General features: G+C 34.0%; 1 protein-coding gene across 2 annotated transcripts in view; it reads left to right on the plus strand.

Annotated features, from left to right (window-relative positions):
- Positions 1 to 25,359, plus strand: part of Nubpl (NUBP iron-sulfur cluster assembly factor, mitochondrial) — a 220,715-nt gene that overhangs the window by 80,055 nt on the left and 115,301 nt on the right. For both annotated transcript variants that reach the window (XM_026413836.2, XM_026413846.2), the window contains exons 5-6: positions 2,134 to 2,173; positions 2,264 to 2,354. In XM_026413836.2, coding sequence (XP_026269621.1) covers positions 2,134 to 2,173; positions 2,264 to 2,354 — 131 coding nt within the window. The remainder of the gene's footprint in view (positions 1 to 2,133; positions 2,174 to 2,263; positions 2,355 to 25,359) is intronic.

Below are 25,359 nucleotides of genomic sequence, written 5' to 3' on the forward strand. Positions count from 1 at the left end.
ATATACCTTAAAATATTAGATGAAATATGAACAAAATATTAGGAAAGGAAGTAGATTTCTCTGAAATAATAAGAAAATAGGAGTTCACTGCTATAGATATGATGTTTTCTCCAATGTCACTTGTAGAAGTTTCTGGCTATTTCTGAGAGAATCAACCTAAAAAGAAGTAAAAAGACTTATGATTTCAGAAGATTCAGTCCATGGTCAATTAGCTCCATTGCTTTTGGGCCTGTGGCAAGGCTGAATATCACATGTGGGGGAGCATGTGGAGAAGCAAAGCTGCTCATAGTAAGAGAAAGAAGACAAGGGGAAGAGAATGGGGTCCCACAGTCCTCTTCAAGGGCAAATGACCTATAAAGATCTCTTGGCCCACCTCTTAAAGTTTGCACCTCCCAATAACACCAAGCTTGGGACTAAATCTTTCACCACGTGGGCCTTTAAGGGACATTCCAAATCCAAAACATAATGATGACTTAGGTTTAGATGTTATAGGTCCATGTATGAAGGAATGGAGACAGTGTTTAGTGCCTCAGGAGGGAAAAATATTCAATGGAGTATCACTACATGAAACCTGCTAACCCGAAAAGGATGGCATCCTTAGTAAGTGATCTGTGGATGAAATCTTCCCAACACTGGTGGTCATTGAAGATGTGGTTACATAGAAAATGTGCTGAAAGAAACTATTTTATAATAACCATTTGCTGACTATGTAAAAATATATTTTCTTTTGTGGTACTGGGTTCAATCCCAACCCTGTGGAGTGTTGGGAGAATTGATTAGATGTGTGTGTTTATATGTGTGTATATGCAAATATACACATACAAGAATATGCATATTGGATAAGCATATATATATTTATACATATACATATATATATATAATTTATGTATTTGTATATCCATATACATGAATGTAATTGGTGAAAAATTACTTATTGAGGCTATTTTTTAAGAAACATGTTGGAATTGTAGATGAATTGTTTCTTAATGGAGCTAACTATATTCCAACTATTTTTAGATGTTGCATTTATCAAGAATATAAATTATGGGGCTGGGATTGTGGCTCTGTGGCAGAGTGCTCACCTAGCATGCATGAGGCATTGGGTTTGATCCTCAGCACCACATAAATGTAAAATAAAGATATTATGTCCACCTAAAACTAAAAAAATAAATATTTTTAAAAAAGAAGATTATAAAAAAAGAATATAAATAGTATGATTGTTCTAATGTTTAAATGGTTACAAATTGAGTTTAATTAATTGTAAGTTAAATTACAGCAGTACAAGCAGCCTGTGTGTCCACAAGGGTGCATAGGAAGAGGTGAAATGTTAATCAGAGGGTACAAGTTTCATTTAGGCAGGAGGGATAAGTTCTAACAATCATGGTGACTATTGTTAATAATACATTATTATATATTTCAAAATTGCTAAAGGAGTGAATTTCAATGTTCTTGCCATAAAGGAAGGAGATATATATATATATATATATATATATATATATATATATATATATAGTAATGGATATGTTAATTATGTTGATATAACTATTATACAATGCATACATGCATATGTGATTATTTATCAATTAAAAATAATAAAATGTTTTAAAAAGATGAATAAACATCAGTGTGTGTTAGTCAGCTTTACTTTGCTGGGATGAAAATGCCTGACAAGAACAATTTAGAGGAAGAAGGATGTATTTTGGCTCATGATTTCAGAAGATTTAGTACATAGTTGGCTGACTCCAAGGTAGAAACATCATGCTAGAAGGGCATGGCAGAGGAAAGCTGCTTGACTCATAACAAGTGGGAATGATGGGGGAGGGGAGAAAGGAGCTAGGGACAGATATATTCTGAAGGCCATGCCCCTCAAGACCAGTGACCTACTTCTAGCTGTGCCCTATCTGCCTATTGTTTTCACATATTCCAGTAAGTCCATTCAAATTATTAATCCATCAAATGGATTAATCCACCAGTGAGGTCAGACCCCTCATAATCCATTCTTTTCACTTTTGGATATTGCTGTATTGCCTCACACATGAGCTTTTCCAGGGACATTCCAGATTCAAACCATAGCAGTATGTTTATGTATAATGATTTACCTTTCTAAAAGAGACATTTATTTTCTTATTTCAGACAACCTTATGAGGCCTCTTTTCAATTACGGTATTGCATGGTGAGCATATCTTTTTAATTTTGTATTACTTTGCAGACTAATATCCATTAATTTATAGAAATGACTTTTGTTTTTATATTACTGTTGCAGTATGTCTATGGGCTTCCTGGTTGAAGAAACTGCACCAGTAGTTTGGAGAGGCCTTATGGTAATGTCAGCCATTGAGAAACTGTTGAGACAGGTAAGAAAGTTGTATTAAATATCTTTTTATTATTGGAAAGGCTGATTGGAGAGTTGTTAAAATCCTCAATCAAGTTTGAGATTTTTTCAAAGGAATCTAGTTGATATGCTGAATGTACAATGAGTAATGTACATAATGAGTTATGTGGCGCCAAGACCAAATTTCAGTGTTACATGATTTAGTCTTTCTCATTACTTGTGAGTACTAAAACCCTGTGTCTTATTTTAGATTGTTTTGTTGATTGTTGAGTCTGTGGTATGAAGAACAAATCTTTTTTTTTTTTATAAGTAATCTGCCTCCTTTAGATTTATGGTTAATCTTATTGTGGTCACTATTGAGTTACAGGGGCAGTATAGAAATTTCTGAGATGTAGAAAAATTATATAAATTATGGTATTTGTGATTTTAAATTGCTTCATAAAAATGTAATTTTGCTTTACTTTGAGTATATGTAGTTATATAAATCTGTCCAATACTGTCTGTCCAATCAGCTTTAATTTATCGGTAATAAATGAAGAGAAAGTTGGATTGAATAATCTAAGTATATAAGGAGAGCTTTGTCTAGATTAACCCAGCCTTTCTTTTCTCTACTGCTGAATACTGTCAGAGAATATAGAATAATTTTGTTAATTGCCTATTATGCATTTTTTTTCCCATTGGTACTGGGAATTGAACGCAGGCACACTTAACTACTGAGCTATATCCCCAGCCCCTTTTTATTTGTTTTATTTTGACATAGGATCTCTCTAAGTTGCTTAGGGTCTTGCTAAGTTGCTGAGTCTGGTCTTGAACTTGCCATTCTCCTGCCTCAACCTCCAGAGTCACTGGAATCACAGGCATGTGCCATAGCACCCAGCTGCATTATATATATATATATATTTTTATTAGCTATACATGACATTACAATGATCTTGGCAATTCATACATTTGAATCATTGGGGTATAATTTCTCATTTTTCTAATTGTACAGATCATAATACATGTTTTATATCAAAATTTGTCTAATCTCTCAACACTTTGGTTATCTAATTTTACTCATTGTTCTTAACATTTATCAAGAGTTCCATTTAAAAATATTAGAAAATTTGGTAACCTGGCTTAGGATCAAGTGGAGATTTGGTGAAAATGAGCTTTCTGACAAATTATATGAAAGTCAGTTTATTCTTATAAGCACTGAAGTTACATTTTTAGCAAACATACCACAGAAATATCAGGATAAAAGTTGAGATTGAGAAAATGAATTTATTTTATTATTTTATCGGGATGCCTAGGGGTTACCTAGAGTAGTGAATTATTGTATATCTACCTTACAATCTTTTGTAAAGTCATTTTCATCTGTGCATATTAATGGGAGCTGGAAAGCTATATTTTAGGACTACATTCAGGCTAGTGTCCATCATATAAGCTTCTAATTAAGGGTGTTTTTCCTTTTTATTTGTTTTATTTAGAAACATTTTTGCTTTAGAAAGCAGGCCAATGTCTGGATAGGGTGGCACATACCTGTAATCCTAGCAGCTTGGGAGGCTGATGCAGGATGATCATAAGTTCAAAGCCAGCCTGAACAATTTAGCAAGACCCTGTTTCAAAATAAAAAATAAAAAGGGCTGGAAGTATAATTCAGTGACAGACTGACCCTGGGTTCAATCTGTATTACTGAAAATTAATTAAATAAGAAAACAATAGCATATTTATTGTTTAATGCTTTTCATTTTTTCACTGTAGATCTGAATTGTATTGTATTTGATATATTTTTTTCTTTAACCTAAGAACTTCTCTTAGTGTTCTTTTGTGGTGTGTGTTTACTGGTGATAAATTTTCTCAACTTCAATGTACTGGAAACATCTTTATTTTTCCCTATATATTTTCACTGTATATAGAATTGAGTTGACATTTTTTTCTTCAACAATTTAAAGACATTCTTTTTTTTTTTTTTGGCCTCATTTTCTGGCCTCATTATTTCTCATAAGAAATCTGCCATAATTTCTATAGTTGTTCCACTGTGAGTACTGTGTTTTTTCTCTGGTAACTTTCATAATTTCCTTTATAGCTTAGGGTCATTATATTCTTGCCTATCCCTTTAATATGGATGTTGTCATAGCTTGGTAGCTAAGGGTGTGGATTCTGGAGCCACATCTGCCTGAGTTCATTCCATTTTCCATATCTGATAGATTTGTTGTCTCTAGAGTTCTAGACAAGAGGCCTGACTCTGGGGGTCCCAACAAATCAGATCTGGCCACTTGCCTCAAAAACAAAGCAGAAAAAGTAATGACGAAGAACAGGAAAGAAACTTTAATCCATGTGGTCATAATGAAAAGGAAAGGTGAGACAAGCATCTCAAGTCTTATCTTTGAGGGTACTGACATGAGCTTCCAGATTATATAGACAAGGGAGACCAGAAATATGCATAGCCAAGCATTCTTGGTTAAACTGTGTAGTCTGGTTGATTTTGATATCAGTATTGGTCAGGTGGGGGTTTTGTGTAATAAGAAAGTTGCCGTTGTCTGGGGGATAGTGTCAATTCATCATAGATGTTTGTGATCAGACTTGTTATTCCTGAAATCCAATGTGACTCACAGCAAATGAGACAGATGCAAAATGTGGGCAGAAATGCCAAGTTTTTTATTATCCTGCTTTTAGTTGTCTATTGGATATTTATTTGCAGGCCTAAGAGTTTTAAGTCCTCATCGAACTGTGATTTTGAGCAAAAACTTCTCTGAGCTTGTTTCCTCACCTGTAAAATGGGATAATGGTAGCTTCTTTGTCTTCAGGTTAAATGAGTTAAAACATGTAATGTCCTTAGAAAACCTGTATCATATAAATGTGCTGTTATTATTGTATTTTATCAATCACAATATAATTTTCTTTTAATATTTTTATTTCTTTAATCAGGATATATCTTGTAACTTATGGCTGTTTTAGGATTACTTTATGCTTGGATCTAAGTGCAGTCATCTGGGAATACTTTCAATTTGAGGCACCTTTCAACTAAATTCTGTTAGAGGTTTTTGGGTCCACTTCAGTGGTATGAATTCAGAATGGAAAGCATTGTGGGTACCAACTTAGGGTTCATGTTCCTAAGGAGGTGTCCCGTCCCACTCTCCTGCCAAGGCCAAGATTTATTGATGTTTATTCCCTCTAATTTCTTTCTAAATTTTGGAATTTTCATTTACTTTAGTTTAAAAGAATGTAGTCCTTTGGGATTCCAGCTTTTGTAGGGTTCTCCTGATAGATTCCAACTCATTTTAGGTGTTTTATTGTTCTTTAACTGTGCTATATACAATAATGATACATCTTACATTCAGTGGAGTATTAGCTTATGTGTTTGAAGCAATGTTTTTCCAACATATCTGTACAAAAGAATCATCTAGTGATCTTGAAAAACTTCAGGTCACACTCCAGTCCAATTAAATCATATGCTCTTGTAGTATGACCCAGGTATCAGCATTTTTGGAGTCTCCATCTGATTCTAATCTGTAAATCAGGTATCAGCATTTTTGGAGTCTCCATCTGATTCTAATCTGTAAATAAGTGTGAGAATCTCTAGTTTGGAGAGTTTTAAGAATGAAAATTCAGTGAGAATGTGGCTTGAGATAGGACAAGGAGATAACAGCTATTATGTGACCATTTCTTAACTTTGGGTAGGAGAGAGAATGAAAAAGAAATTGGATTATGAGAGTTTAAGAATAAAATTAAAGCAAGACAATAAAGGGGGTGGTATTTCTGCTTATTAAGTAAACAGCCATTATGGGGATTTGGGGAAATAGATTATGGGGGAATGGTATGAAAAGAAAGCCTCCTCCATTCACAAAAGGGGACAGTCATATCTTTTCCAAGGTACTAGGATTCATTGAGCAGGGACTGAAGATTGTAGGAAATAATTGGATTATTGAAAAAGGAATATTATGAAAGAGACAAAAGGCAATGAAGTTAGATATCATATGAATTATTTTTGAAAAGGAAGTCTATAGTTTCAAGTTCAAACTTCAAATGGAAAGGAGAGTAGATGAGGTAACCCTATCATATTTATTGCTAAAAAAAGGTTAATAAAAGTTATTCTTTCCTTGGTCTTCTCAGTTGGAAGGAAAAGGACGTTGAATTTACTCAATAAAAAATGATTCACAAATTTCAGTGTTCATAAAATACCTGGAGAGCTAGGAGCTGGTGGAGAATTCAGATTTACAGCTTCCCTATTTAATTCTTCCACTTGAAAATTTTCATTTGGTAAATCCAAGGTATGGCCAAGGAATTTGCAGCTTTAATTCAGTTATCCTAGGTGACTAACCCAGTTCTGAAATTGCGTTTAGGGATACAATGATACATGCTTTTATAATTCTTTCAGAGGAATAAATTAAAAGATGAATGATAGGATTTCTGTGCAGTAGAAAAAGCCCACTGGATGCTAAATATCAAAGCTTTTAGTTTTAGCAAGTTTTTATGACTGTCTTCAGTAACTCTCTAAAGCCTGAAAGTTAACGTGGGCAAACCTACTGTTAGATCTAGAATTAGTAACTGGCATGGCAGAAAGTTCAAAAGCGGAATGTACCCAGGGAATAAATTGAGGGAAACATTGAAATGAAATTCTGTTTTCCAGGAAGATATGTAGTCAGGAGGGATCAGGAGACTGGGAAAAATTGAAGGCATCAACTAATTGAAAATCTCCTGTGATGGGGAAGAAGTGATTCAGTGGCTACAAGAAAAGCCATGTGAGAAGTGAAGTTAAGAAATGGTTGTCTTCATAAAAGGAAAGACATTTAAGAAGTTAGGCATTTTTTTTAAGAAAAAGAATTTTAAAATAAGGTTATATATGAAAAAAGTCAGGTCTCTAATAAAGTGAGAAAGTATCAGGGATCAAGTTATCTTACAATAGGGTTACCAAATAACATGTGGGATACTCAGCTAAATTTGAGTATCAGATATACAATGAATAATTTGGGGCATACTCAAATGAAAAAAAATTGTTTCTGATATTCAAGTTTAACTGAGTTTTCTGTATTTTTATTTGCTAAATCTGGCAATCCTCAGTGGAAATAATATTTATAAAACAAAGAAGATGAGCAAGAGTCAGTTTGAGAGAAGGTGGGCCTGCTAGTGAAGTCCAGCACAGTAGCTCGAGATAAGAGTTTGGGGTTAGTTATTGAGCAGGGCAGGTTTTTGAGCCCAGAATGGCTTCAGTAACCGAAATGAGGTGAACATTAGGGTGGGAGGTGGAGAGAAGAATTATAATATGGCATGGAGCCTCACATGATTTAATTTAATGAAGGAAGATGGTTTGTAAGTTTTTTTAAAAAAGAATATTGAAGCTGTAGTATAGAAATCTTTTGGTTTCAACTTGCCAATGTCTAGTAATGTATCTCTCTACTTTCACCCTGCGTCCTTCTATCTGATTTGTTAGTGGAAAGGAAAAGATTGATGAATAAACATGGTTATGTGGGTATGTGTTCATGAATATATTTTGTGTTGTATTTCAAAAAAGTTTGTTGAGACATAAAAACAGAAGTTAAACTTTAGGATCAGTTAGGAAAACTAGGTACTTAAATGCTAGAATGTTGTGTTAAGTACTGGATTTATCTTTATGTGTTTCTTTTCTTTCTCTAGATATTTGAAATAATTTCTTTTTATTTCCCATCTTGACTTTAATTATCAAAGACATAAATATGTAATATATTTCACTCAATGAATAACTAATAGTTTTTACTTTTCAGTAATTTGGAAGATTCCTGAGTAGCATTTTTGACTCTTAAATCGTGTTCAACATAAACTTAATTAGTTTAACTCCTGAGCAAATCTTTTCTTAGAATCCTGAGTTGAAAATCTGGGATATTAGAAAAATAATTTTAGTTATTAGAAAAATAGCTACAGAAAGGGAAACTTCAAAGGCTAGTCTGATATGAGCACCTGCTGTGGTCACAGTGTAAACCTTGGAGACCAGGGATTTTGGCAGCAGTTTCAGTGCTTTTAGTTCAATCTCTAGTATCCCCAAATGTGAAGCAGATGCCAGTTTTCTTCTCTAGGGTTCTGATAATGGCATATAATGAGTTCCTTGTTTCCTAGCAACTAAAGAAGCAGTTTCACTTTAGCTGATCCTACAATAGGAATGAGACATTTTCCCTTGATAGTTGGTATTAGTGATTTCCCTGACAATGGAATTTCACGTTTGAATAAGGAATGTTCTCAGCCTTTGGTTTCTTAAAGAATTTTGCTTTTGAGTTGGGCTAAGCTCTGCTTAATCCTGTATAAAATGAAAAAAAAAAAAAAAAAAGTTTGAACCCCCTAAGTACCTCTCATGGGAAAAGCCAAAGGAGTTTGATACATAGTTTCTCAAAAGGCAAGTGATTATACAAGAAGCTATAATAGGCAGTACTTTTCCCAGTGTTTAATAGGATAATTAACAACCAAATTCTTTCCTGTATTTAATGTTTACAGCAAATAGAAGTTTATTAGGTTATGACTAATGTGTTGTGGAAATAAATATGCATAAAATTTTATTACCAGTACTATTTCAATATAAAGTCTATATAGTAAAAGCATTTTTATATAACCCATTGATTTTAAGTAATATTTATATCAAATAATAATTATTCCCAAAGATTTTAAACAGGCCCTTATAGTTCTCATTAAGATGAGTCATTAAACAGTTCAATGTTTATCTTTAAATAGTAGTTGTAAGGCATCTGCACTTAACCAAATTATATTTTTAAATCCTTATTTGACAGCTTTGGAAATCATCTGACTGTTAAGATATATGGAGGCATGAAAAAATTACTGCAGACAACCTTCTTTGTAGTCACTTATAGTTTAAACAGTTTCTAAGGAAATTACTCATTTTTCTTCTTTTGACATTATATAACTAATAACAAAGTACCTTTCTCATCTAGATTTATAGTATGATATATTAAGTTTCAAAGGTTCTCAGACACTTAGGCAAAGAGATAAAATATTAAATGATGTTCTTAAGATAATTAAGTTAGCCCTGTTTAAATATAACAAAGAAATTTATTACCTTGCAGGGATTAGGTTCACAGACTGCATTAAGTATTGGTGAAGTCATTGAATGTCTTCATTGTCAGTTTTGGATATTTGACCTTATTCAGTCCTCTTTATGATTTTTGCATCATCAGGTACTTTATATGAGCTCATACTTTAAAATACTTTATTAGGTCTTCATGAAACATTAAAAATGAAGAACACCAATTAATTCAGCTAGAGGGTAGAGAGTAAGTAGTCTTTCAAGCACCTAAGACATGTTTGTTTTTAATATTTTTATTTTTTAGCCCTTTAAACATGAAGCAGATTTTCTATACAATATATCTCAATTATTATACTTAGATTTATTTGGAACTTTAATCTGAGGCCCAAGAGTTTTGAGTTCCTAGTTAGTTTTGAGTTCCCATTTCCTGTTTAATAAGAGTATAGATTAGTAAACAAGGAAAAAGAATTATAACTTGGCTTTAGTGCCAGGTTCTTTGAAATGTTTTTTATAAGGTGATATTATTTCATAAGTGGCTTTGTTTGATTAATCTAGCATAAGTTTCTTTTAAACACCATGCATTTATTCATTTATTTAATAATTATCTATTGAACTTGCATCAGTTATTTTTGTACTTTAAAAAATGTCATTAGACTGTCATTTCAGCTGTAGACATTTGTTGGCTACTTATTATTTACTATGTTTGGGACGTTGGTTAGATGCTGAAGATTCAACAATGTGTGAGAAAAAGTTCCAGATTTCAAATTGTTAAAAAGTTTTTAGGGGGGCTGGAGATATAGCTCAGTTGGTAGAGTGCTTGCCTTGCATGCACAGCCTCTGGGTTCAGTCCCCAGCACCACCAAAAAGAAATAAAGAAAAGAAAAAGCTTTTAGTTTTAGACTTACCTTTGAAATTCAGATATGCTGGAAATGTTGGTGATTTTTCATATATCATTGTATAGTGTTTTATTTAAGGCAATTGAAGTTGGAATTTAGAGAACAAGGCTGAGTAGTATATGGTTTGACCATTTAGGTTGTGCTATCATTATAGGATATCAGATTTTGCTATCTCATTTAGGTTCCATGTCATAGAAGAAACCCTGCGGTCAGCACTGAAAGAGAGCAAGTTGTCAAAAGGAATTAGAAACAGCCTATGAATATTAATTGCTGATTATTTCCTCCTATTTAAAATGCCCTTCATTTTCTGCTAATTGTCAGGGATGACTTACATGACTTACCTTCAACTCACTGTGATGACTGAGTACTTATCCATGCAGTTTTGAATATTATAATGAAATATTCTTTTTTACATGTTGCTATTATAGATTTCTAAGACCAAAAGTATTGCAATTTTTTTTAGACTGGCACTGACTGTTCCCAGTTTCCCACACAAGTCATTTACAGCGAATTGTTTAAGCACTGGAGTAGATCTGTCTTCACCAATTTACTTTTGTTTCCTCTCTTCCCTATTAATACAGGTATAGAGACACTTTTCACCTACTAGAACTACTAAGTGATCTAAAGCTTTACATGGGTAATTTTATCAAGATGGCAACAGAAATAAAACAAAGCAACCAAAGTATTAAGAACAGGGAGTTAGTGTTTACAGTGTCAGTCACTCATACTCTCACTTATTGCTTCTAGTTTTGAGTTGGAGCTGTTTGTGAGGCTAAGGAGAGTGCCATGGCTCTGTGAGCATTTTTCCTAACCCATTACCCAGTGAAGGCCTTCTGTTGTAGCCCTCTGCAACAGCATTGAAAAAGAACAAGTTGTCAGAAGGAGTTAGAAACAGCCTATGAATTTTAATTGCTGGTTATTTCCTTCTACTTAAAATACCCTTTGTTTTGTGCTAATCTAGCTGAGCTAGATTATCTTTTGTTCTGTATTGATGATTGACCTTCTTGGATTAGCCCTTGTTCTGGTACCTTTGAAAGATGAAAGTACTTCACTATTCTTGGCTATAAATTGTCTTCCTTAAATTTTAGGGCTTTCAGACATATCTCGCATTGTCCTGGATGCAGGAACTACCATGTCATCTCCCCATGTCCCATTCGTTTTATCACTAGCTGTTTCTCTCTTTGGTAAGGTAGAATGGCTTCCTTACCTAGTTGCATCACCTTCTTCCCTGGAACTTTTCAATACAGTATTAATTTTCTCACCCCCTGATCTTCCCCTTCAGAGTTCCAAACCTTTGTTTACTTTGAATATATCTGCCTGAATGATAACCATGTTCTAAGCCCATTTGTGGGCTAACCAAACATCTAGGAATGGTTGAGACTGAGGACTTAAGTCACCAGTTTTACTTCTCTGACATTGACTTGGGTGCTTCATAAGGAGAGGTAGACTTTACCTTGATTTTATTTCTTCATATTCTCATTCTCAGCAAGTGAATACAGAGAATCAGAATACATAGAATTTCAAAACATATGATTTGCCTCTTTATTCCAAACATAAAAGTATTACAACAGATATCATTAATGGATTTTTCTGTCATCTAAATAAAGAAGAAAGGAAAATTAGAGAAAAATAGAGAATCTAGCTTAAATCTAGGCATGACTGAAAAAAGAGCAAACAGAAAGTAACAAGAGAAAGAACTTAAAAGTGCTAGGAATCAAAGCTATTGTTGTGGTTTAAATTGGGCCAGTGTTTCTTTGATAAAGCAAAAACACTTAGATATTCTTTTGTCTGACAACAGAGAACTTTTCTCATTTCATTCTTTGTGTATGTGCCAGAGTAAAGTGATGCAGTAGAGGTCTTGAGACGGTCATTTCATGTTAAGGGCAGGCTCTAATTGTATATCTGACTTAAGTGGGCAGCATGCAGAAAACCGGCTTGTTTCTGAGAGAATTGATAAAATGGTACTCTACCGTTTAATTGAAAACCAGCAATCAAAATTAGTGCAAAAGGAAGCACTATTAGGAAAAACTGTGCTAAGCCAGAAGAATATATTGATCAAAGGAGGATGAAAGATGTCAGACACAATTCATTAGCAGCAAAAACCAGTGAGGCTAAAGTAATTTGCTTTTGAAAATGAGTAAATTAAAAAGGAGGCTGATTGCCAAACCCTTAACAATAGACCATTTCTACCTTGAACACATCGAGAGGAATTTCTGACTTTTTCACACAATTCTGTAGTTGATGTAGACCTTGAAGATAATCTACAACAATTTGAACTAAGTCTTAGATGAGGTAATTATAAAAGAATCCTGTCTTCTGCAGTGATAATTAAAGCGCCTTAATAAAGGTTATATAAAATGACTTGCTGTGTCTTTAGGAGAGCTTCTTGGAGCTGTGGCCCCTGTTGGATGGGCAAGGGCTTACCCTGTCTCTTCAGGTGCAGATGTGGGATCATGGGGTCAAAGGCAGATGTCATAAACCTGCTGGAGCTGTTTGAGCTTCAAGGAGACTTTAACAGATCCCAAGCAGGCTATGAGGAGGGTTATGAATACTACTGGGGATTTCATAGGATTGTGACCTCTTTTTACTATTTAGGCAGATACTATATTTCATTAATTTTAAGATACATGTTTTTCAAATTTTAATGTCTCTGAAATGGGAATGTATTTTATAATCAACAACATTGTGGTATTGTGTCATCAGTTTAACATTTAGCACTTTCTTATAGTTTAATTTTAGAATTTTTTTCTTTTTTGGTGGTATATAAAATAATGGTATAACTTATAGTCTACATGTTTTTTTTTAATAATGAGATAACTATTTTTCTAGTGATTCTTTTAATGGTGAGTGATTTGTATTCCCATTTCTATCATAATTGCTGCAGAGTAATTCCATGTCATTCATTTTGGTCCTTTTTTTTTTTTTTCATTGTTGAAAGACTATTTTAAACTTCTGGTGACTGTTTTGGTAATCTTTTTATCTTCTTTCATCCACCAATCACTAAATTTATTTCCTCCTCTCACTTACTCAGAGATTTTTCTTCCCAAAGTATGACTCTCATGATATCAGTCATTTTATACACCATCAGTGTTACTTTTTAAAACAACCTGCCCTCTGACTTTTTTCATAAATTCATAGGAATAATTTTAGGAATATTAAGTAAGAAAAAAATCCATGCATTATTTATCAACCTTTACCCATTGATTTTTTTAAAAAAACATTATTAGTGTATTGTGAATATACAAAATAGTGTGGTTCATTTTGACGTAATGATAATATGCAAGAAATATAATTTGCTTCATTTCAGTCCCCAGTACTACTTCTTTTCTTTTTTCTTCCCTTTCTCCCTCCTGCCATTTCCCTTTCTCCACTCTATGATCTTCCTTGTATTTATTGTTCCTTCTATTATTGTTCTATTATTATTCTATTCTTCTGTTCTATTTATTGTTCCTTCCTCTACTTTTGTTTTTTAATTAGCAGTGTGTGTGTGTGTGTGTGTGTGTTTATGCCAAGACTTTATGTTGCAGAAACAAATGTTAGACTGTTACAGTTAGTTTATTTTGGTAGAGTTTTAGTGTGGTGAATTAGTTAGCTGGATGTAAGAAGCATCAAATTAGATAGGTCAGATTAATATATTATCCCTATTTACCATGTGCTAAGCTGTATAAGCCTTATGCTGTTTGCCTGTAGTGTTATCTCATTTAACCCACACAATTCTATATAATAGGTACTGTTATTATTTTTTATATTTTTTAAGAGAGAGAGAGAAGAGGGGGAGAGAGAGAGAGAGAGAGAGAGAGAGAGAGAGAGAGAGAGAGAGAGAGAGAATTTTTTTTTAATATTTATTTTTCAGTTTTCGGTGGATACATCTTTGTTTTATCTTGTGTGGTGCTGAGGATTGAACCCAGCGCCCCGTGCATGCCAGATGAGTGCGTTACCACTTGAGCCACATACCCAGCCCAGTACTGTTATTATTTTTACTTTATAAATGAAGAAACTGGCCCAAAGAAATTAAATAACTTGGCCAGGGTCCTACAGTTAATCTTGCTGATTCTCTAGGCTGAGTAACTAAATTATACAATTGGAAGTTTTTCAAAGTTCTAAGTTTTTACTTAAAAGAATGAAAATACTCTTTTCTATCATCCTTGAAATGATCATTTGATATTAGTAAATTAAATTGGCTACAAATTTTGTGTTCTGTTCATTATGATTTAGAAGGCATTTCTGAGAAAGTGTCTGTGAACCTCTTCATTATTTAAATGCTCCTTTTTTATCCCATGTCAATTGCATTTTTAACATTTTTGGTAATATGTTATTTGGGGGCAATTTTTATATGGGGGTGAGTTATTAAAGTATTTTTAAATAACATGGCAATGAGAAGTTTGATAAATCCTTTTTTATTATGATGTCAGTAACTATAGTAATTCATTTATTAATGTAATAGCTATAGATGAAATATTAAATATTATCCCCAAAATAAGAATGTGATATGATGGGTATATTTGTTAGTTTAATTTAGATTATTTCATAATGTCATTGTATTATTAAACATCACATTGTAACCCATAAATATTACTATTATTTTATCAATTAAGAACAAAATTTAAAATTGAATTCAAATTATTTCACAAGATTTACTCTTTGGACATGATCACATCACACCAAGGTACGATGGCATTTCACAGTTACCTAGAACAAGGTGTACAGTAAAGGGAGACTTTTCCATCTCAGTGATACAATGTCTGCTTTATACAGATTAAAACTCAGCAGTACTTAGTGTTAATTGTTGAGACTTGTACAGTGCTCAGAGGGATTTATGGAAGCAGGTGGTCATTAGCAGTTTAGTAAACTAGTTGCCATTCAGTGACAGTTTCAGCTAATCTCAGGTATTCTTTTCAAATCATTATCCCCCACCCCCATGAACAAATAGATTTAGGGAGAACATATATTGTGAAAAAATTAGGCCAAATAATGAAGTTAGAGGGCATTATTGCCCTTGTTTACAACACTTGATTGCAAGTTCAGGGGTTCCCAATCATTTGCTAGGACTCATAGAACTCACTGAAAGCTTTTATATTCACATTATGGTTTATTACAGGAAAAGGATACAGATTAAAATCAGTCAACAGAAGAAGTTGGTTAGAGTTCAAGAAATTATTAAATTCAGAACTTCTACTCTCTTCTCTGCAGAGTTAAGATGTGCCAGTCTTCTGGCATTAATGTTTGAGAATGTGTGTCAATATTGCCAACTGAGTAAGAGCATCTGAGTCATGATGTTCGGAACTTTATTGAGGGATCTAGGACATGGGCATAATTAATTATGCAGGTGTCCGATCTTAGTCTCTATTCTTCTGTCCCTCTAGGCATGATGCAAACTCCTACTCCATTGCTCAAGGCCTGTAGTCTAGCAGAGACCTTAGAGATTATTTCTAAAAGCTAGAGTCGGAAGCCAGTTATGTTGAGTCCTTGTTTTGTACAAGGTTAAATTCTTCACTACATAGAAATAAGGTTTGAGGATCCTTAATCTTTTTTTTTTCTTCAATATTTATTTTTTAACTGGATCCTTAATCTTAACATCCAAAATCCACAATGTTCCAAAATCCAAAATCATTTTGAGTGCTGACCTAATGGCACAAGAGGAAAATTTCACATCTGGCTTCTTGTGACAGTTGTAGTCAAAATGCAGATGCAGTAAAAATATTGCATAAAATTATTCCCAAGTGCTGGGCGCAGTGGCACATACCTGTAATCCCAGTGGCTTGGGAGTCTGAGGCAGGAGGATCACAAGTTCAAAGCTGGCCTCAGCTGTGGCGAGGTACTAGGCAACTCAGTGAGACCCTGTCTCTAAATAAAATACAAAATAGGGCTGGGATGTGGCTCAGTGGTTGAGTGCCCCTGAGTTTAATTCCCGATTACCACCCCCCAAAAAAAAATTACTTCCAGGCTATGTATATTTAAAGTGTGTATGAAAAGTTAATGAATTTCATGGTTAGACTTGTGTTCCAACCCCAAGATATCTTCTTGAATATTTTCAAATATTACCAAATTTGAAAAAATCCCCAACTCAAATTCCCTTTTATCCCAAGCTCTTGGGATAGCCTGTGAAGTGAATAATATTGGTTTCTAAAATGTATGTGTGTCTAAAACTAAATTAGAATATTAACCTAGCCTGTATGATACATTGTTACTTGAAAAATTAGGCGATATAATTCAGAATAGTAATTCCTTGAAAGTGTAATTGTTCTGGGCCATATTGTTTTCCAGCCAGAGAGATTACTAGGAATCTAGTTCTTTGGAATACCTGTAGGCCCAATCCCATTATGTACCGTGTTCCTATCATTCTTGGTAATCTCTGAAATATAAGCCTCTCTGGTCATCTTTATACTGTATAGGACTTCTTTTCTAAACTCAAATATTCCTTCCTTTTCTTCCCAAATTTTTGTTTTGTACTTCTGGAGCTCCAGTTTTATATTAAATAAAGTTTTTCTTAATATCTGAAACTGAAAACTGACTCCCTACAGACATAACTTTTCATGAAGTCTTCTTTAGTGGATACAGCTCATTCTTTCACTGTCTACCTGTAGATTTAGAATAAGATTTGGCATATTCCTTGTTTCCTCAGACACCTTCTCTTCCACACTTATATTCTTTTTGATAATCATTGCTATTAAAAGAATAATCACTCTCTTCCTTTCTCCTTTGGTTATCTTTTCTCTTTTGTAAATAAAGGTATTGGTTCTTGCTTTTTACTCTACTCCTATGCACAATTCTCATTGACTTCAGTGTCTGTGTAGACAATTCATTTAACATCCTAATCGTTCAATTTCCTTACCTGCTTGAGTACCCTATATGTCTATTTTACTTCAGCTGCTTATTTTCAGGGCATCCAACATGTCCACTGGAGGTACTTATCTTATTCATCTGACCGTAGTTTTTCACATTTTCAGCCCTTTTATTATGGCCAGTATACCTTGGGTTCCTTGATTGTCCTACTCTGTCTGCTTTTTTCAAAACTTTCATTTCTTTCCTAACACAATTGTATATGGCCCATTATTTCTTTCACTGGCTTACTGATGATAACTTCAACTCATTTGTCTCCTTGGTTTTGTATTGTACTTGCTACTTATTGCTATATTACTTTTCCTCTAAACCATAAGCTCCAGTTTATGGTGGATTCGACAATCTGCTTTCTCTATTCTTAATCTCAGACTGCTGTACGATTTCAAGGAAATCCTTGTAAGTGGTATGGGTAGCATTATGAATAAATGATATCTACACTGCCAACAATCTCTAGGAAATGATTCTTTCTTCTTTTCTTTCTTTCTTTCTTGCCCAGAAACCTATTATCCTAGGCAGCCCTCTCTTATGTTCTAAATATGAACTATTCTAAAATCAACTTTGTTATTCTGAAGACTTCTAGCCTTCAACCTCATCTGAGACTTTTAAATGAGTAATTCTATTTTCTGTTGAAATTAAATTTATGTGGCACAAACTCTCTCAATTCCCAACCAGCCTCTTATAGATTTATCTGGATCTGAATTAACTTTTACCCCTTCCTTTCTGTGTCTTTGACTTCTCTCTCTCTCTTTCTCTCTCTCTCTCTCAATATTTATTCTTTAGTTTTAAGTGGACACGATATCTTTATTTTACATTTATGTGGTGCTGAGGATTGAACCCAGTGCCTCGTGCATGCTAGGTGAGCACTCTACCACTGAGCCACAATCCCAGCCCCTGACTTTTCTCTTTTTTATACCAACTTCTCATCAGCATTTAAACTTACCATGGCAGACAGCATTGGCTGGCTATGTAAAAGTCATTTTTACTCCCATCTTTCTTACTTTTTCAAAATATAACTGGAAAGTTTGGTCATCTTCTTCCTATTCTTATCACTAACAGTGGCCATGTGACCCAGTTCTAGCCAATGAGCTGTAAGGAAGTCTAATGGGGGGATCTCAAGGGAAGATGTTTTGCTTCCTAACAGAGGGCAAGCATTGTTCTCACCACTTGTTTCCGTGGGGAATGTGTTTTAAGGACATGATGCCTGTCTTGTGTAGTCACTTTTTGGCAGAATAAAAAGATAGAGACTTGGTTGGATGATATCACTGAGATTTTTGGGGAAAAAAACAACAACACAAAAACACAACCCCAGAGTCATGTACTTTTTCTGACTTTTTAAAAGTAAGCAATAAGTGCTTTAATTGTTTAGGCATTGATAATTAGGTTTTCTCGTATTTGCAACTAAAGACATCTTAACCTATCAAGTTTGTTCCTATCAAAACAAACAAACACAAACAAACAAACAAAACTAAGCAATTCTATCTTGACTTCATGATTTACATTAGATAACTACCTAATCTTTGCTCTTTCTTTTGCCAAGCTTCTTAAAAGAATTTCCTGTATCTGTCTGCCACTCCCTTGCCTACCACTTTTTTTTCTGTCTATATTTTTTCCTCCACCATACTTTTGCCAGGGTAACCAAAGATGCCTTTAAAAAAAAATCCTACATATACTTTTCAATCCTTATTTTTTTAAATATATTTTTTAGATATTGATGGACCTTTATTTTATCCATTTAGTTATATGTGATGCTGAGAATTGAACCTAGTGCCTCACACAAACTAGGCAAGTGCTCTACCACTGAGCCACAACCTCAGCCCCTTCATTCCTTATTTTAATTGATCTCTGCAGCATATGATGATTAATCATGAGCTACTCTTTTCCACTAGTTTTTCTAATACTGCATTCTCTTGTGGTATCTACCTTTTATCTTTTATTATTCTACTTTATAGTTTCTCATTTCTCTACTTATTCCTTATCAATCTTCAGCATAGGTATAATTATTCTAATTTTATAGGTTTAGAAATTAAATAACTCAAGGTCATGTACTTGGTAAATGATGCAGCCAGCATTTGAACATAGTTTAAAGCCTCTAAAATTTATCTCGAGGACTCTCCTCTGATTTTATGCTCTCCCTGGGCAATTTTATCTAATTCTGAAGTCCAGATACTTAAAGTTCAGCCCAACTATCTCTCCTGAATTGTAGATCCACCTACCCATCATAACTGCCAATTGGATAGTTCTGCTTCATTGTCTCATGGATCCCTCAAAGTCATAAAGTCCAGATGAGAACTTATCACCATTCACCTGAAATTCCTCCTTCTTTGCTTATGACAGAGATTCAGTGATAGGAACTACCACATACCCAGATATTCAGGCCAAAATCCTGAGTGCCATCCTTGACTCATCCTTCTCACTGTTCATATTCACTGTGTCCTATTTTTCCCATCTGTCTGCTGTCCCTTCCCCAATGTAGTTTCTCACTTCCATTCCCAGGGAAAGCTATAACAGACTTCATACCAGGTTCTATGTAATCTGAACTAGTCTGAACTAGTCTGACAAGCCATTCCAAGGTATAGGTTACCCACGCCCCCCCTCCCCCCCCCAATCATGTTTCTTTCCTGATTTAGACTTTTAGTTGTACCTTGTTTTCAGGACAAAAGTTCAAAATCTAACTCAGGAAATCAGTCCTACTTGATCTAATCATGGTGCATTCCCCTATTCCTACTCTGTTCCAACTGACCTAAGCAGTTTACTATTCTTGAATTCAGTTTGCTTTCTCTTGCTTTAGCAAGGCTTTCACTTTTGCTTTTTCCTCTTACTGAAATATTCTTCTGAAACTCCATCTCACCCTTCACCTCTCTGCTTAGATGTCACCTCTTTTGGGAAAACTTCCTGTGATAACCCCTCATCCCACACTGAGTGTCCTAGCGTGTTTGCAGTACCTTAAAAGGGCCACCCACTCTCTTGTCTCCAGCCTTTGTATGGGCTGCTTCCTCTGTCTGAGGACTCTTCCATACCTCAACCCTGTTACTACTCATTCCACTCAGTGTTCTGTGGCAGGGCTCTTCATCATATCAAGAAATTCTTCCCTTTACTTTGTGAAATTTGAAATAATTCTGTTGTATTCTTAAATTTTAGAAATTTAGAATATTGTACATTTTGATTTTTAATGTCTTTCTGCCCCTTAATCTAAGCTTTTAAAAACAAAACAAAACCCCAAGCCTGTTCTTTAGTTTTATGCTTCTCTAAGCAAGCTGACATTGCCTAACTTGGGAATCGATTATATGCCAGAAGTCAGCTGATACTGTTTGTTTAAAAAAAAAAAAATGGTATTTTCAGCTTTCAGCCCCAGCCACTGAACCTGACAAGTTCTGACATCTCTTCTCTTGGCTGCCTCTTACTTCTTTTCCTGTTTCCATGGAAATGGACATCAGATCACAGAAACATAGTAAGATACTGGTGGCTAATTGCTATTGCAGATTTCTGAATTCTCTTTGTTTGTGGAGTGATTATTTTAGTGACTCTTGCCCACTATGTCATATATGGTAGTTAGCCAAAATATGTAAGGCAGTTTCTGGGTTTGGGAGCTATATAAGGTTTCCCAAGTGCTGCTAACTGGTATCCTAAAATGTATCCTTTGTTTCATCTCTCTGGGAAAATATATTTTAATTTAAGAACTGTAATCTTGTCAGAAAGAGGCACTAGTTTTCAAGCCAGGAAACCTGGCCATAGTCCCAGATCTGCTACTACTTCACTGTATAACCTTGGTCAATTTCGTTACATTTATTGAATGAGCCAATGACTGCTACTTAGCTGTACAGCTTTTTTACAAGTGACCCAGTGTAAAGATGGTCCTTCTGCCAGTGTGTTTTAATAGAAAGCATAGAAATAAACTATATAACTAATTTTAGTTAAGGAAATCAAACCATGTTTGTAGAAATCTAAAATGGAAAAGTGATTTTATTCTCAGCCTTTTATTTACTTCTTCTGTAGAATGATCAGAATAAGTCTTGGCATTATAGCTGGAAATGTTAGTCTAACGTTATCTTTTTATTATATGTGTGGTTTCCTGAAACAAGTACAACCCTTATCTTATAGCAAAGTACAGTGATTAAAATTATGGTTGGAAAATTTCTTTCATTTTTTATTTAATGAGGGGATTTATTATATCCTTTATCTAATTTGTCTTTTGTTCACATACAGTATGTATAAGAATTTGCCATAGCCATGTATCTCTGTAGTAGGCTTATCTATGCCAGGTCAGAATTTCTTTTAAATCTAAATTTAGAACTTGGAAAGCTGGGTTTTGTTAAGTGTAAGAAAGGACTGGCATGCATGTGTAAAAAAGGTTAGCATTGACTGAGCCACTTCTTCAGCATACAGTGTCTGCTCTATTTCAAATGAACTTGAGTAATTGTAATTGATATGAATAGAATGAATCTCTTATTTTGTGTGGCAGAATAAAATGCAGGTTTATACAACATTCCCAACTGTAGTTGCAAGTATACAGATGTAAGCTATACATGTATTCTGAGGGCCCCTAGTTAAATTGGGGTTCTACCATCAAAGTAGCTAGGGGCCTTGCCCAAACAGTAAAGAAAGTGTTGGTAGATGTGGTTGTTTACAGTGCATCTTTCAAAGGATACTCTAACCTGGCCCATGCTGGGGTCAGTATACCATCACAATAGGAAATAAATTCCAAGATTTATTACTTACAGATCCTGAGTGTGGAGGATAGCCCTCTTGTCAGCAGATCAGGCAGAGAGAGAGAGAAGGAGAGGAGAGTACATGCCCAAGAATGTGATAACCAGCAGTATATACAAGGAATGAGGGTGGGAGTTACTTTAAGTTTGTGGGAAACTGCCTGAGTTTAAAAAAACTTGGGAGTTTTTTTAAACTCAGGCAGTTCTTGCTGACCATTGGTTTAAGCTGTGAGGTGTTTTATCCTACTTTTAATACCTAGGCAGCAACTTTTGCTGAGTCATTCCTGTTACAAATGTTAAGACATTATAAGTAAATTAAATGGGAAATAATTCATTTTATACTTCATAGTCTGAGTAGATTTTTCTAAAAGAAAAAAATTTGCCTTATATTCAATTTGCTAGCAAGTTTAGTTTCCTATAGTAGACTTGAGATCTGGCCATGCATGTCAAATCGTCCATTTGTGACATAGCTGTGGACTTTAGTAGATCCACCTTACGGTCTAGTGCTTTTATGTACAATGCTTAAAAGCAAAAGTTTATTTCTGTAAATAAAAAAAATTCAATACTTGCAGTATCATTAAATAATAAAAAAAGGTCACCAAAAATACCTAAAATGACCCACTAATAAGTAAATCACTATTGATTTTTTGGCATATTCCTTTAATTAAAAAAATCTAATGCATAAAATGAATTCATAATAATGCTATATATGATGCTTTATAGCCTATTTACTTCATTTTCCATATAATGAACACTATCCTGTGTGTATTCTTTAAAAATAATTTTAATAACTCTACTGTATATCATCGTGAATGATTACATAATTGATTTGACTTTTAAGAGTTTATTGTCTTATTTGGGTTGTTTTCTTAAATACAACATTGAACAGTAGTCTATAAACTTTAATTCCTTTATTTGATGTATAAATACCTAGATATTATTTTTGGTTTTTTAAGGCTGGTACCTCAGTAGTTCCTACTTTAATTTATTCTTGTCTGCCACATCTCAGAGTTCTCTAAATCTCATTAATTTTATCTCCAGAACGTTTCTGGAATATGTTCCTTCATCTCTATTCTCACTGTTTTTATAGTAGTTCAAGCCTTCATCATCTAACTTGAATTACTGCAGTATCTGCTACATAAGTGGTCTTCCCACCCTTTGGCCTTTTTATTTTTCAAAATATTACTCATCCTGTAGTTAAAAATTACCTTTGTAAACCATGGATATAGTCATATAGTCCTTGGCTTTACAGTCTTTGATATTTTTTATTGTCTTCAATATTATATTGAAGCCTTAGCTGGTTTTTAAAGACATTCATATTTTGGTCCTGTCTAACCCTTTTAACCTATTATTCTCTGGTCTACACCTTCCATATTTCCTAGGCAGTCTTCCCTGAACATACCAAGGTGTTTTCAGAGACTTTTGTGTAGTTCCTGTCCTTCCCATTACACAGAATACACTAACTCCTATCTCTGATGACTTCTAGTCAAATATTACCTATCCTGTTGATCTTTGTTGTCCAATATAGTAATTTCTGGACATGTGTCTACTTAATTAAATTTATTAAAATAAATCTTAAAATTTAATTTGTCCATCATAAGTGTATTTCAAGAACTCAGTAGCCATGTGAATAGTGGCTATTGTATTGGATAACACAGATTAAAGAATATTTTCATTACTGTAGAAATTTCTGTTGGACAATGCTATAATAAAGCCTTTCATAAAAGAACTGATTTTCTTCCTAGAGTTTCCATAATCCTTAATATTAGCCATTTTCAAATCCCTGAATTCCTTCTTGGTGGGTGAGGGACCAACCCTTGTTCTTTTCATCTTGAACACATAGTACATGGCATGTAGCTGAATTTTACTGTGTGTGTGTTGGCTGAATGAACAAATGAGTAAAAAAATGATATGAATTTTGGGGAGTCAGATGGAATAATGACAATGTTGGAGTCTTTCCAGTCTAAAGAAATGTGGATCCCCTTTAGTAGAGTGCATGATTATCAGTTTTACCTCATTAGTGACTAAAAAAGTCTTTGGCAAGTTGCTCTCTTTGGTTCTTCTGCAAATTAGATATTGGGGAGTTAGACATGTTTGCCCTATAGAATTGAACTCAATGCCAACATTTACTGAGTCTGGGACAGACGCTGCCAACATTCCACGAAATAGAAAGTATTTTTATAGTAGATTCCACTTGCTTGAGTTTATAGTCCATGAACTGAGAGAGCAAACATTTAGCATAGTAGAATATGCCTAGAATCTTCACCTCTTATTTTATTTCACTTTCATAATTTTTATGAGGTAGGGTACATTTTTTTTTCTATTTTGGATAAGAAAACAGAAGTATAAGAAAGCTCAGTAGCTTTCATAAGATCATATATACCTGGGAAAGGATTCTTTTACATCTCAGCTGCCTCTTAAGTAACTTCATTTGAATTTTTTGTTCCATTTTGATGAACATGTGATAGTTGTACATACTTACGAAGTACAGTGTAAAATTTCAACACATGTATACAAGGTGTACTGATCAAATCAAGGTAATTAATATTTTCATCTTCTTAATGTTTCTTTATGTTTGGAGCCCTCAAACTCAACTTTCTAGCTCTTCATAAAATGTCTAAGTTATTGTGAATTATAAACACTTCACTGTGCTGTGGAACATCAGAACTTATGTTTTAAAAAAAATAAAATAAAAAATATTTATTTTAAAAATATTTTTTTATTTTAGTTTTAGGTGGACACAGTATCTTCATTTTATTTTTATGTGGTGCTGAATATCACATCCAGTGCCTCACGCATAAATATATATATATTTATCACTGTGTGTGAGTATATATATACTCACACACATACACACCATCCATCCATGTACACCTAGGTTGATTCCCTATCTTGGTTGTTGTGAATAATGCTGTAGTAAACATAGGCATGCACATATCTCTTTGATATGCCAATATTATTTCCTTTGAATATGTACCTAAATATGGGATGGCTAGATCATAGGGTAGATCTATTTTAGTTTTTTTGAGAGGCTTCCATATTGTTCTCTATAACAGCTGTAAATAGTATATGAGTTTCCTTTTATTTGTATTCTCAGCAGCATTTGTTATGAGTTTTCCTTTTCATAAATGCCATTGTAATTAGGGTGAGATCATATCTTATTGTGGCTTTGATTTGCATTTCTCTGATGGCTAATGATATTTAGCACCTCTCATATTTTTTGGCCATTTGTGGCCATTTGTATTTCTTCTTTGGAGAAATGTTATCCATTTTTAAATTGCATTATTTATTTTTTGTTGTTGAGGGTTTTTTAGTTCCTTATATATTCTAGATAATAACCCTTTGTCAGGTGAATGGTTTGCATTCCATAGGTTGTATCTTTATTGATTGTTTTGTTTTTTGTGCAGCAGTATCTTGTTTGTTATAATCCCATTTGTTACCCATGCATCTGAGGTCTTACCCCTGATACCTGTGTCCTGAAGTGTTTCCCATGTTTTCTTCTAGTAGTTTCATAGTTTTAGGTCTTACATTAAGGTCTTTGGTCAATTTTGAATTGATTTTTGTATAGGGTGAAATTCAATCTTTTGCAAATGGATATCC

Source organism: Urocitellus parryii, chromosome 6 (genome assembly GCF_045843805.1).
Source record: "Urocitellus parryii isolate mUroPar1 chromosome 6, mUroPar1.hap1, whole genome shotgun sequence".
Lineage (NCBI taxonomy): Eukaryota > Metazoa > Chordata > Mammalia > Rodentia > Sciuridae > Urocitellus > Urocitellus parryii.